Source organism: Pongo pygmaeus, chromosome X, assembly GCF_028885625.2.
Source record: "Pongo pygmaeus isolate AG05252 chromosome X, NHGRI_mPonPyg2-v2.0_pri, whole genome shotgun sequence".
In the NCBI taxonomy this organism is placed as follows: domain Eukaryota; kingdom Metazoa; phylum Chordata; class Mammalia; order Primates; family Hominidae; genus Pongo; species Pongo pygmaeus.
In genome coordinates, this window is record NC_072396.2 from 17,441,516 (window position 1) to 17,454,812 (window position 13,297).

General features: G+C 44.4%; 1 protein-coding gene across 5 annotated transcripts in view; it reads left to right on the plus strand.

Annotated features, from left to right (window-relative positions):
• The first annotated feature begins 2,709 nt into the window (after positions 1–2,709).
• The window catches only part of REPS2 (RALBP1 associated Eps domain containing 2), a 214,503-nt gene continuing 203,915 nt past the window's right edge, over positions 2,710–13,297 (plus strand). For 3 of the 5 annotated variants that reach the window (XM_054471916.2, XM_054471915.2, XM_054471917.2), the window contains exon 1: positions 2,807–3,178. In XM_054471916.2, coding sequence (XP_054327891.1) covers positions 2,921–3,178 — 258 coding nt within the window. In that variant the 5' untranslated portion in view covers positions 2,807–2,920. Of the gene's footprint in view, positions 3,179–13,297 lie in introns of all 5 variants that reach the window. The other 2 variants (XM_054471913.1, XM_054471914.1) reach the window with 1 other exon arrangement.

A 13,297-nucleotide genomic window follows, 5' to 3' on the forward strand; every position in this document is an offset into this window, starting at 1 on the left:
TGCCCACTTTTTAATGGGATTATTATTATTTTTTTGCTGTTGAGTTGAGTGCTTTCTATATTCTGGATATCAGTCTCTTGTTGGATGAATAGTTTGCAAATATTTTCTCCCATTCTGCAGGTTGTCTCTTCATTCTGTTGATGTTTCCTTTGGTGTGCAGAAGCCTTTTAGTTTAATATATTTCCATTTGCTTATTTTTGTTTTTTTGGCCTGTGCTTTCAAGGTCTTAGCCATAAAATCCTTGTCCAGACCAATGTCCTGAAGCATTTCCCCAGTGTTTTCTTCCAGTAGTTTTACACTTTTAGGTCTTATGATTAAGTCTTTAATACATCTTCAGTTGATTTTTGTATAGGTGAGAGAGACATAAAGGTATAGTTTTATTCTTCTGCATATGGATATCTGGTTTTCCCAGCACCATTTATTGGAAAGACTGTCCTTTCCCAATGTATTTCCTTGGTGGTTTGTTGGAAGTCAGTTGGCTGTAAATGTGTGGGTTTATTTCTGGGTTCTCCAGTCTGTTCTATTGGTTTATGTGTCTCTTTTTATGTCAGTACCATGCTGTTTTGGTTACTATAGCTTTGTACTATATTTTGAAGTCAGGTAGTGTGATGCCTCCAGCTTTGTTCCTTTTGCTCAGGATTGCTTTGGCTATTCAGGGTCTTTTGTGGTTTTATACAATTTTTAGGATTATTTTTTCTATTTTTTTGAAGAATGTCATTGGTATTTTGATAGGGATCACAGTGAATCTGTAGATTTCCTTGGGTAGTATGGTCATTTTAATAATATTAATTCTTCCAATCCATGAGCATGGGATGCCTTTCCATGTTTTTGTGTCCTCTTCAATTTTTTAAATCAATGTTTTGTAGTTTTCTTTGTAGTAAAATATATTTTTTATTAGTGCTTAACCCTAGACTGATGTTTTCTTTTGGGTTATTGTTTCCCAGTGAGGCTTCATGCATATATTTCTGCAGGTCTTCCCAGGAAAAATGACATTTAAAAAGAGAATTTTTGGAAAAGAGATGCAGATATGTGGGCCTGATGCTGGAACTTCCAGTGCAATGGTGGGACAGACTTTTTTTTTCCAGTGGCTTCTTTTCTGGTCTCTCTCTCTCTTTGAGACAGAGTCTCACTCTGTTGCCCAGGCTGGAGTGCAGTGGTGTGATCTTGGCTCACTGCAACCTCTGTCTCTCGAGTTCAAGTGATTCTCCTGCCTCAGCCTCCCAAGTAGCTGGGACTGCAGGCACTCACCACCATGGCCCAGCTAGTTTTTGTATTTTTAGTAGAGATGGGATTTCACCACGTTGGCCAGGCTGGTCTCGAACTCCAGGACTCAGGTGATCTGCCTGCCTTGGTCTCCCAAAGTGCTGGGATTACAGGCATAAGCCACCGCGCCTGGCCTGGACTTTCTTTTAAAAGTAGCTAGAGGGCCAGGCACGGTGGCTCAAGCCTGTAATCCCAGCACTTTGGGAGGCCGAGGTTGGGGGGGGGGATGGTGGATCACCTGAGGTCAGGAGTTCGAGACCAGCCTGACAAACATGGTGAAACCTCGTCTCTACTAAAAATAAAAAAGTTAGCCAGGAGTGGTGGCAGGCGCCTGTAATTCCAGCTACTCAGGAGGCTGAGGCAGGATAATCGCTTGAACCCAGGAGGCGGAGGTTGCAGTGAGCCAAGACTGTGCCATTGAACTACAGCCTGGGCAACAAAAGCGAAACTCCTTCTCAAAAAAAAAAAAAAAAAAAAAAAAAAAAAGTGGTTAGAGTACTAGCCAGGGGGAAGCAAGCACATTTGAAAAATATGGTGTGTATGCTTTAGGATAGGGAGGAATGGAGGGAGAGAGGAGGACATGGACCGGGGTAGAAAAATGTGGGTTTTCGCATTGATTTTTGGCGTGAGCTTGAACAAGTTTTGTACTAAAAAAAATGCCTGTTTTAATACTAAAATAAGTGCTTCCTTTGGAGAGTGAGGATCCTCTGTTACTGAGGTTTGTATTTTCAGGCCCTAGCATATAAATCTGCTACATACGAGATATTCAACTGGTTTTGGAGGAATGAAGGTGAAGATGGCAGTTTCCTCATCTGTAAAAGCAGGGTTTGGACGAAATGATCTGCAAAATGGGTCTTTTTGTACTCTTACTACTCTAGTATTTACGAGTAACCGATGTTATTCCTTATAAAGTCTCAACTCCTGGTTTGAGCCATGTCTGACGAGGGGGCCTAACTCCAATACCACCCTGAACACTCTGGGGTCAGTGGGACCCTGTTTGTACAGACGTCTGTGTCTTCCGGCTCTTTAGGACATAAGCAGTACTACTATGGAAGAAATGAAACCTAATTTCCCTTGCCTCGTCCCTTTCTGGAAAGGACATGGCGTGGTGTGGGCACCACACCTGCCCCAGCCTTCTAGCCAGAAAACAACACAACCTTCCCCGCTCCCCGAAAAGAGCTTCTCTTCAGTTGGGTCTAGATGCCCCTTTCCCAATCAGGGCGGATGGCCAAAGACTCCGCTCCCTTGCAGGGTAGGCTTGGAAAGGCACGGGGCCCGCCTTCGTGGGCAGTGGAGCCGGTGACGGGCGGAGGGCGGGCGGCGCGCTGGGTTAGTTACCTGGCGCTGGGCGGGGCATGCGGGAGGCGGGGGCGGGGCCGGGGTGACATCTCAGGCTGTGATTGGGCCGCGCCGCGCCTGTCTCCATGTGCCGCGCGGCTGAGGCACAACATTCAAGCCCGGGGGCGGGGCCGGCGCGCGCCGGGAGGAAGCGGCCGCGCGGCAGCTGCGGGGCGTGGGGGGTGGCGGCGGTGGCGGCGGCGGCGGCGGCGGCGGCGGCAGCGGCGGCGGCAGCTGAGGCCGAGGAGGCGGTGGCTGTGGCGGACGCAGCAGCACCCCAGCTAAGGACAGGGCTCCGCCGCGCCCCCTTGCTGGCCCCATGGAGGCGGCGGCGGCGGCGGCGGCGGCAGCGGCGGGCGGGGGCTGTGGCTCCGGGCCGCCGCCGCTGCTGCTGAGCGAGGGCGAGCAGCAGTGCTACTCCGAGCTCTTCGCGCGCTGTGCCGGCGCCGCGGGCGGGGGCCCCGGGTCTGGGCCCCCCGAGGCCGCCAGAGTCGCCCCCGGCACGGCCACTGCGGCCGCCGGCCCCGTGGCTGATCTGTTTCGGGCATCGCAGCTGCCCGCCGAGACGCTGCACCAGGTGGGTCCCTCCGCCTCTGTCCCTGCGGGTCTGTGGGGCAGTGTGTGCGGGGGCGGAGGTTGCGAGTGGGGCGACACGGCTGCCCCCAGGGACCCGGAGGCCTCGGCCAGTTCTCAGAGAGAGGACTCTGCAGCCGGGGATGGCGGCGACGCCCTTGTCCCCGGGGGACACCAGCCTCCTCCGCAGCTCAGCTCCTCGCCCAGTGCTGGGTGCGCTCTCCCCATCTTCCTTCCCTGAGACTGTCTGACACTCCCTCCCCTCCCCCGGCCATTTCTGGGGTTCTGCAGCCGCCCAGACCCAAAGTTTGTCCTGTTCTGGAAGTGGTGTTTGTTTTGGCTGCTGCCTGGTTTAACCTCTGCTCGCTGCTCCTGCCCCTCCCTCTCCTGAGTGGGTTTTCAGGGTGCCTTGCTGGGATTTCAACTTGAAGAGTGTGTGTGTCTGTAGGGTTCGAGGCCCAGGGCTGAATGTTGTCCTCTCTATGTAGTTGTGATATATACGTATCTACTATATGTAATTGCCCATAACATATTTCTAAATGTTAATATTAAATCGAAAACCTTAATGACAAGTTGCAGAACAGGGACACAGGACTGCAAAAGGACGTTTGTCAAGTCAAAACCAAATTTCCCATTTGAGGTTAGAGGTGAACTTCAGAAGTCCACCATGGGAAACAGCTGTAGTTTCCCATCTATCATTACTTGGATTTGAAATAGAATTGAAAGGTAAGGGATGTCATAGCTACCACCTTTTGGCTGTTCTATACTTGGAAAAGGACTAGGGGATGATACATACCAGACGCTGTTTTTGTTTTGTGCTTTCCTTGGAGCTTGGAGAAAGACTACTTGATAAGCGTTTGTCTGTCATTTCACGTCACCAGCACTTCATGGTGATAAGATTGTTAATATCAGGTTCAAAAGGTGAAATGAAGCTTTTCCTAAAAGCAATAGTATGAATGTTACTAACACCAATGGAATATTTAGAGTGGCGAGTGGTATTTTAAAATCTAGTTTCAAAGGAGAACTGAGGGTTTTATGGTTCACTTGCAATGTCATTGTGTTCATACGTATTTTTAAAAAAATTACTTAAGACTGCATTTTATACTGCTGGAGTGTTTTTACTGCTATATGTTTGTGAGCATAACTTTACACACTTTGTAATCTTTCACCCTTTTGAATTTGGGATTTCTGAAACTATAACTAGTATTCACAGAACTTAGCATGGCTGTTTGTCCCTAAAGAAGTCCTTGATATGTAGACAGTTCTGCCATTGCTGTTGAGTAGTTGAGCTGGATCAGGTAAAGAGAAAGTCAGTGTCTTAAAACACAAACCATGGCTATTACATGAGGCCCTCAGAATACTCCCGAGCATAATACATTTATTCAGTGCTGTAGGTGCTTCCCAGCGGAAAGAGGAATAATTGACTGAGGCTATGCAGCAAGTAAGTGACAGCGGGGTACCTATTAAGGCTTATTTTATTGTCAGTAATGCATCAGATAAGAGGAGGTGGGCATAGTAAATCTGAATATGTTGGTTGATGCCTCCTTAGGAACTGGGAAGAAGGATTTCCTGCTGTTAGAACCCATGCTTTCTTGAGGTACATATAGTTTTAAAAGGACCCAAGGCACAGTGGCTGTGCGTGAATGAGATTATATTTTTGATGTCCAGTTGAAATCTGCTTGCAAAAGACTGCAAAAGGGGAGATCCCTACGAGATTGCTTGGAGTACATCTCTCAGAGCTTGAAGCTCCCTCATTCAGCCTAGCAAAGCAAAACACATCATCCCCCTTTAATCCAACAAAATTACTATAACTCAATATTCTTGGTACAGGTGAAAATGAACATTGAAGGCATCCTGGACGTGTAATCCTAAGAGAGTCAAACAAAGTCAGCAACCAGCAGACACCTAATTTTCACCCATCACTTTGGTGGTGGTGGTGGTGTGTGTATGCTCCATCCACTTTAGTTTGCATTACCCCATCAGTGTATTAGCCATTCTTTAAAACAAACGTAGATGTTTTTACCCTTTCTCTGTTAAATAGGAACCTGTAAGTTGAGATTTAAGTGCCCCAACAGGTATAACTGCTCACATCTTGGAGGCACTAACCAGCCTTGATATTTTCTATGGTAACAACCAGGTTTTCCTCTTAATAAGCGTACAATTAAGATTACCATAATAATGTTCCAGGAGGAGTGAGAATCTTGCATTCTTACCACAAGTAAATGGTCTATAAAAATACTTATTTTTTATTTATTTATTTTTTGAGATGGAGTCTCGTTCTGTTGCCCAGGCTGGAGTGTGGTGGCATGATCTTGGCTCACTGCAACCTCTGCCTCCCGGGTTCGAGCGATTCTTCTGCCTCAGCCTCCTGAGTAGCTGGGACTACAGGTGCACGCCACCACGCCCGGCTAATTTTTGCATTTTTGGTAGAGACGGTGTTTTGCCATGTTGGCCAGGCTGGTCTCGAACTCCTGACTTCAGGTGATCCACCCGCCTCAGCCTCCCAAAGTGCTGGGATTACAGGCATGAGCCACCATGCCCGGCCTTAACATATTTTTTAATAGACTATTTTTTTTTCAGAGCAGTTTTAGGCTCACAGCAAAATTTAGCAGAGTACCCATATATCCCCTGCCCCGACACACCCGTAGCTTTCCTTACTCTCAACATCCCACATCAGAATAATAGAGTTTTTACAATTGATGAATCTACATTGACACATCATTATTCCCCAAAGTCTATATATTAGGGCTCACTCTTGGTGTTGTTCATTGTGTGGGTTTGGACAAATGTATAATGACATGGATCCACCATTGTAGTATCATACAGAATAGTTTCACTGCTCTAAAAATCTGTGCTCTATTGAGTCATCCCTCCCTCTCCACTAACATGTGGCAATCACTGATTTTTTTTTTTTTATTACTGTCCCCATAGTTTTGCCTTTTTTAGAATGTCATATAGTTGGAGTCATACAGTATATAGGCTTTTCACTTTGGCTTCTTTCATGTAGTAATATGCACTTAAGATTCCTTCATGTCTTTTTATGGTTTGGTGGCTCATTTCTTTACAGTGCTGAATAATATTCCATTGTCTGGATGTACAACAATTTATTTATTCACCTACTGAAGGATATCTTGGTTGCTTCCATTTGGGCAATTATGGATAAAGCTGTTATAAACATCTGTATGCAGCCTTTTTTGTTACATGCAGGATATAAGCTTTTGACTCATTTGGGTAAATAGCAAGGGGCATGATTGCTAGAGTGTATGGTAAGAGTATATTTAGTTTTATAAGAAACTGCCAAACTGCTTTCCAAAGTGATTGTACCATTTTGCGTTCCTATCAGCAATGAACTGGTTTCTTTACAGAGTATTTATTTTCCTTTGCTGACTTATTTTAACAGCAGGATTCTAGCACTAGGTGGAAAACGTATATGAGTTTCTGATGTGTGTCAGGTACCGTCCTAGGTGCTGAGGTTATAATAGTGAATCCAACATAATCTCTGTCTTCATGGAGCTTATGTTCCCATGCGAATGTTTTTACACTTCAGAGTTTTTATTTGGTTGAGAAAAGACTTGAAATATAACATCCAAAAATAAAATGTCAGCCTGGTGCTGTGGCGCACGCCTGTAGTCCCAGTGCTTTGGGAGACCAAGGATGGGAGGATTGCTTGAGGCCAGGACTTTGAGATCAGCCTGGGTAACATAGTGAGACCCTGTCTCTACACAAAATAAAATAGCCGGGCATGGTGGCATGCGCTTGTAGTCCTAGCTACTCTGGAGGCTGAGGCAGGAGAATTGCTTGAACCCGGGAGTTCAAGGTTATAGTGAACTATGATCGCAGCATTGCTCTCCAGCCTAGGCAACAGAGCAAAACCCTATATCAAAATAAAGTAAAATAAGCCTGTCAAACCCAAATACATGTCAAACCCAGACCTGATTCTCACCACACACTATGCCTTCTAGTAAAATGCTGGCCTTTGAATACCAACAAAATACTTCATAACCTGGGAAACCAACTACTCTAACGTTTGTTGCTCTGTCTTGAAATACTAAACAAAACCATTTACCTGTTCGTAGACATATTTTCTTTTTCTAGTTTAAAAGTATTCCATTCTGCCATTTTCCGCCTAGTGCTAGAATCCTGCTCTTAAAATAAGTCAGCACAGGGAAATAAATACTCTATAAAGAGACCAAAAGACCTTTTAAAATAGGCTATGGCCAGGCCCAGTGGCTCACACCTATAAATCCCAGCACTTTGGGAGTCTGAGGCCAGAGGATTGCTTGAGCCCAGGAGTTCTAGACTAGCCTGGGCAAGATGGCAAAACCACACACACACACACACACACACACACACACACACACACACACACACACACACACACCCCGCACGCACACACACACCCCGCACACACACACACACACACACACACACACACACACACACCACACACACACACACACACACACACACACACACACCCGCTACCTACCTCTCTCTGGGGCATGCCTGTAGTCCCAGCTGTTCTGGAGGCTGAGCCCAGGAGTTTGAGGCTGCAACGAGCCATTATGACACCACTGCACTCCAGCCTGGGTGAAAGAGTCAGACCCTGTCTCATAAAATAAATAAGTAAGTAAATAAAATATCTACCTTAAAGCAGCAAGTTTTGTATTTGATGTAATGAATTAACAGACCGCTTTATAATATCTGTGTTTTAGGATCGTGTCAGTCTCTTGGAATGCTGTGCATATTCCAAGTCATCATTAAAATTGGTTTTCATTAAAAAATTTTTTTAACATATACACATCTTATTGGAGTTCTCTTTTAAAATTCAAAAATGAGAACATTATTTTTTCAAAGCCAAGTAACAGAAGAGTATATAAAAAAGTCAATTTTGTGCATATCTTTTTACATTTTCTATGCTCATGTAAAACATACATGACTTACGTAATTATACACATATGCTCCAGATCTCATCTGTATTAATTAATTATACTTTAGTTCTGGGATACACTTGGAGAGCGTGCAGTTTTGTTACATAGGTATATATGTGCCATGGTGGTTTGCTGCACCCATCAACTCATCATCTACATTAGGTATTTCTCCTAATGCTATCTCTCCCCTAGCCCTGCACCCCCGAATAGGCCCCGGTGTGTGATGTTCCCCTCCCTGTGTCCATGTGTTCTCATTGTTCAACTCCCACTTATGAGTGAGAACATGCGGTGTTTGGTTTTCTGTTCTGTGTTAGTTTGCTGAGAATGATGGTTTCCAGCTTCATCCATGTTGGTTTTCATTTTTATGATAGTTAATTCTTGGACATTAAGGGGAATAATTATAAAACACTGTTGCTTCCATATCAAGGGAAATCACTGAATGATTAAAAAAAAAACCCAATAAGTGTTGTCTGATTGTTTAAGCAGCTTTCATTGAGGTAAATAAGTAAAACAAAGCTGTGAGAAGTAGGGAATATTTAAACAATTTGTGCGCATGCCCTCACCTTTGGGGAGAAGTCTTTTCTGAAGGCTCTCTTCTGATTTTTTGAAGCAACTGTTTAATCATTAAAGAAAATTATTGGTAAAAGACAAATTCTTGTGAACTTTCGCTCATTGCTAGATTATTAGCCAGAGCTATTTTTTAAAAATTTAAATGAAACAACTTTATATTTTTACATCTTTAGATCGTATCATTTTGTAACTATACTTCAGGGAAATAGAGGCCAGCATATTAATACAGTAACTAGGGGCTGGGCATGGTGGCTCATACCTGTAATCCTAGCACTTTGGGAGGCTGAGGCGGGCGGATCAACTGAGGTCAGGAATTTGAAACCAGCCTGGCCAAAATAGCGAAACCCCATCTCTACTACAAATACAAAAATTAGCAGGAGAATTGCTTGAACCGGAGAGGCGAAGGTTGCAGTGAGCTGAGATCACGCCATTGCACTCCAGCCTGGGAGACAAGAGTGAAACTCCGTCTCAAAAACAAACAAACAAACCAAAAAACAAACACACACACACACACACAAAACCAGTAACTAGGACTAACTATATGCTGTTTTAGATTGACAGTGTTCTTTTTTTCTAAAACTGAATGAATGCCAGCAGATGTAGGAAGTACCAGAGCTAAACCATTGCCTGGTTAAAAGGAGTACCTCTGCATAATAGTTACTTGTTGACTCTTTTGTAATAAAATATTTCAGGCATGTAAAACTAGAGAGTTACCCAAGAAATAACTGTGTGTCCACCACTCCGTATAAGTAAAACAGCCCAGCTAGAGTGAAAGCCTCTTATGTCCCCTTCTTTGGTCCCATTCCCCTCCCTCCCTACCCTGGAGGTTACCAGAGTCCTGAATTTGGTGTGCACGATTTGAAGATTTCTTTCTACTTTTATTGTATGTATATGTGGATATATATATTTGTGTATATGTAAATCACTAAAAAAGATATTATTTTGGATGTCTTTTCAACTTAAGGAATATCGTATTCTGTGTAACCTTCTGCAGCTTGCTTTTCCTCTCATTGTTATGTTTTTGGAATTCATCTTGTTGACACATGTAACTTCAGTTCATTTATGTTTCCTTTTAAAAAATCTTTACTACTTACGTTTACAATGACTCATTGTTAACAGTGCAGTAGAGACCCTTATGCCAAAGGGAAGTAGGTGGCATTTTTCCTCATTTATATAGAATGTCACATGACTGGAGGACTGTTCGAAACGTGTATGAAAATTAAGAACACCTTCATAGATAGCAGAATGCACACTTATATTCTTGAGCGTGCTAGGGGATGTTTGAGCTAATTAATTGACTTTCATGGGCTTTCTTTTTTTCTCATCTTTTATTTTTTTGAGACAGAGTCTTGCTCTGTCACCCAGACTGGAATGCAGCAATCTGATCATGACTCACTGTAGCCTCAACCTCCTGGGCTCAAGCAGTCTTCCTGCCTCAGGCTCCCGAGTAGCTGGGAATACAGGTGTGCAGCACCAAGCCTGGCTAATTTTCTTTTTAAAAATTTGTTGTGGAGATGGTGTCTCATTATGTTGCCCCGCCTGGTCTCAAACTCTTGGGCTCAAGTGATCTCCCGCCTCAGCCTCCCAAAGTGTTGGGATTACAGGTGTGAGACACCACACCCTGCCATTTTTCATCTTTTTAAAAATGGAACATCTCAAATAAGCAAGCAGATAGAATAATGCATTAAACCCTGCTGCACTTGCCACTCAGGCTCAACAACTGTCAAAGAAAGCATGGTTAATTCAATTCCATCTACATTTCTATCTTTGTTCCCTCTCCCCTTTGTTATCCTGAAGCAAGTTGCAAACATCATATGGTTCATAGGGCTTATCTTTAAGGAAGGAACCAGGATGGGCAGAAGGAAATGGAAACATGCAGGGGTTTAGGGTGGCCAGAAAAGGTACCTGTGGCCTATGGTCAAATGGCAAGACTGATGATGGTTCAATACTGTCAAGCCTTTGGCTGTCATGGAGATAGACGTGCTTGAGAACTGATTTAGAATAGTTGGGAAACCTGTAGGGAGATTGAAAAAGTAACCAACTGAAGACCAGGAATACAAGATGGATTTGAACATTGTTCTAGTTTCACACTCCTAAGTAGGGGCTGTCCTATTTTAATGGTGTAGACAATTGCTTTTGAGGAAATCTTGGGTTGTTTTTGCTAATTATTTATAACATTTTTTTTTTTTTTTTTGAGACAGTCTTGCTCTGTCGCCCAGGCTGGAGTGCAGTGGCGCAAGGTCGGCTCACTGCAACCTCCGCCTCCCAGGTTCAAGCAGTTCTCCCTGCCTCAGCCTCCCGAGTAGCTGGGACTACAGGCGCCCACCACCATGCCTGGCTAATTTTTATATTTTTTAGTAGAGACGGGGTTTCGCCATGTTGACTAGGCTGGTCTTGAACTCCTGACCTCAGGTGATCTGCCCACCCTGGTCTCCCAAAGTGCTGGGATTACAGGTGTGAGCCACCGCGCCTGGCCTATTTATAACTTTAAAAAGAGGGTTTGGTTCCTTTCCAGGGTTTTTCAAACTTTCTATTTGTTTTGTATAGGCAAGTTTCTCATGTTTTGTATTTATGGCATTCTATTATTCATACTTATCTATTGGTGGGCGACTAATCAACCTGGGTTGCTCAGGACTGAAGGGTTTCCTGGGGGCATGGAACTTCAGTCGTCAGACAGTCCTAGGCAAACTGGGATGGTCACTCCCTCTCTTAGTTGCTGCATTAGTTATCTATTGCTCTATAATGAATTACCACAAACTTAGCAGCTTAAAGCAGCACACAGTTATTATCTCCCAATTTCTGTGGGTTTGGGAGTCTGGACATGGCTCAGCTGGGTCCTCAGCTCAGAGTTTCATAAAGCCACAATCAAGGTGTCTGGAGCTTGGAGACCTCTGTGGAGGTCCAACACTTGGTTGCAGAATTCAGTTCCTTGTGATTTTAGAACTGAGGCTCTCAACTTCGAGGCCTCCTGCAGTTCCCTCCACATGGCCTTCTCCATAGGCAATTCACAACATGGCTGTTGGCTTCTTCAAGGCCAGCAGGAGAGTGTCTCTCTCCAGTTAGCTCAGACAAGTGGCATCCCATCACCTTTGCCATAGTCCATTAGTTAGAAGCAAGTCACAGGTTCTGTCTGCTCTCAAGGGGAGGGGATTATACAAAAGAACAGAGACCAGGAGGTGAGAATTTTGCGGGGGACACCTTAGGATCTTTCCACCACACTTGCTTTCCAGGATTTGTCTGAAGTAGAAAATTATTCTGTTGAGCCTTTTTGCGGCCAGAATATACATATGTTTTGCTCAGCCACTAATTTAGAATTCTTTTATCTTTTTAAGAAACATTTTCATGCATAATTCATCCTAAGTAGAACTGGCAAATATGTAACTTCTTAGGTATTTTCAATTTCAGTCTTTAGGCAATTGTTTTTCCTCTTAACTACTAGGAGGCAGGAAAAAAAAGTGGAAAAGCAGATGCGAATGCCCTGCCTGGCTACTCCTGCACGCAGTGCTCTAAAGCAGGCCTTCTCAGCCTGGGTCAGTTCAGGGGTCTGTGAATTTAGATGTGGAAAAGAACTACATCTTTTTGTTATTTTTTTTTAACTAGCTGCCCTTCCCCCAACTGAAATTGAGCACTTCCTTCTATTATGCATGTAAGCAAAAAACCACAGCAGTTTTTTTTTTTTTTTTTGAGACAGGGTCTTGCTCTGTCACCCAGGCTGGAGTGCAGTGTCACAATTTTGGTTCACTGCAACCTCTGCCTCCTGGGCCCAAATGATCCTTCCATCTCAGCCTCCCAAGTAGCTGGGACTACAGGTGCATGCCACCGCACCCAGCTAATTTTTGTATTTTTTGTAGAAACGGGGTTTTGCCATGTTGCCTAGGCAACAGGGTTCACTGTTTCCGGTCAATTGACAGCAATGCTGCTGGCAAGTCCATGGTCAGGAGTGGGATTCCCTCAGGCTGCTGTGGTCCCTCCTCCTCCAGTCTGGCCTGCAGGAAGCTCAGAGTGAATGGATGCTCAGCTGTTTCCTCTGAGACTTCACCAGGGACAGTTCCTGCAGTCCCGGCTCTGAGCTCTGCTCCTGACCGTTTTATCTGGCCCTCTCAGCTGTGCTTCACTGCAAAGGAGGAAGGACAAGCCACACTGGAGCCAGTGCCAGCTGCTTGTGGGGCCTGTTTTATTCACTACTGCTGTCTCTACTTCAGAGACTTGGGCTAGAACATAGACTTGAAGAAAAAAGCGATTTTAACAGACTTGAGAAACTCAGCCATCCTCATAATACCATTCAGAACCAGGAGAGGCCATTATTAACAGTAGGCTAGTAGGAAATGTTCACTTTGACTGAATTCATTTGTAACACTTTGCCACTGGTTTACAAGAAAAATACTTTGGTTCAGTCTCCTGGAGGTAGGTAATTAAATGTTTCACCTGTGTTAATTTTCCAACTAATTAAAGTGAATCCCATAAATGCCAGCAATTAAGAATTGTTGTTTTTGGCCAAGTGTGGTGGCTCATGCCTGTAATTACAGCACTTTGGGAAGCTGAGGCGGGCGGATCACTTGAGGCCATGAGTTTGAGGCCAACCTGGGTAAAATAGGGAGACCCTGTCTCTACAAAAAATACAA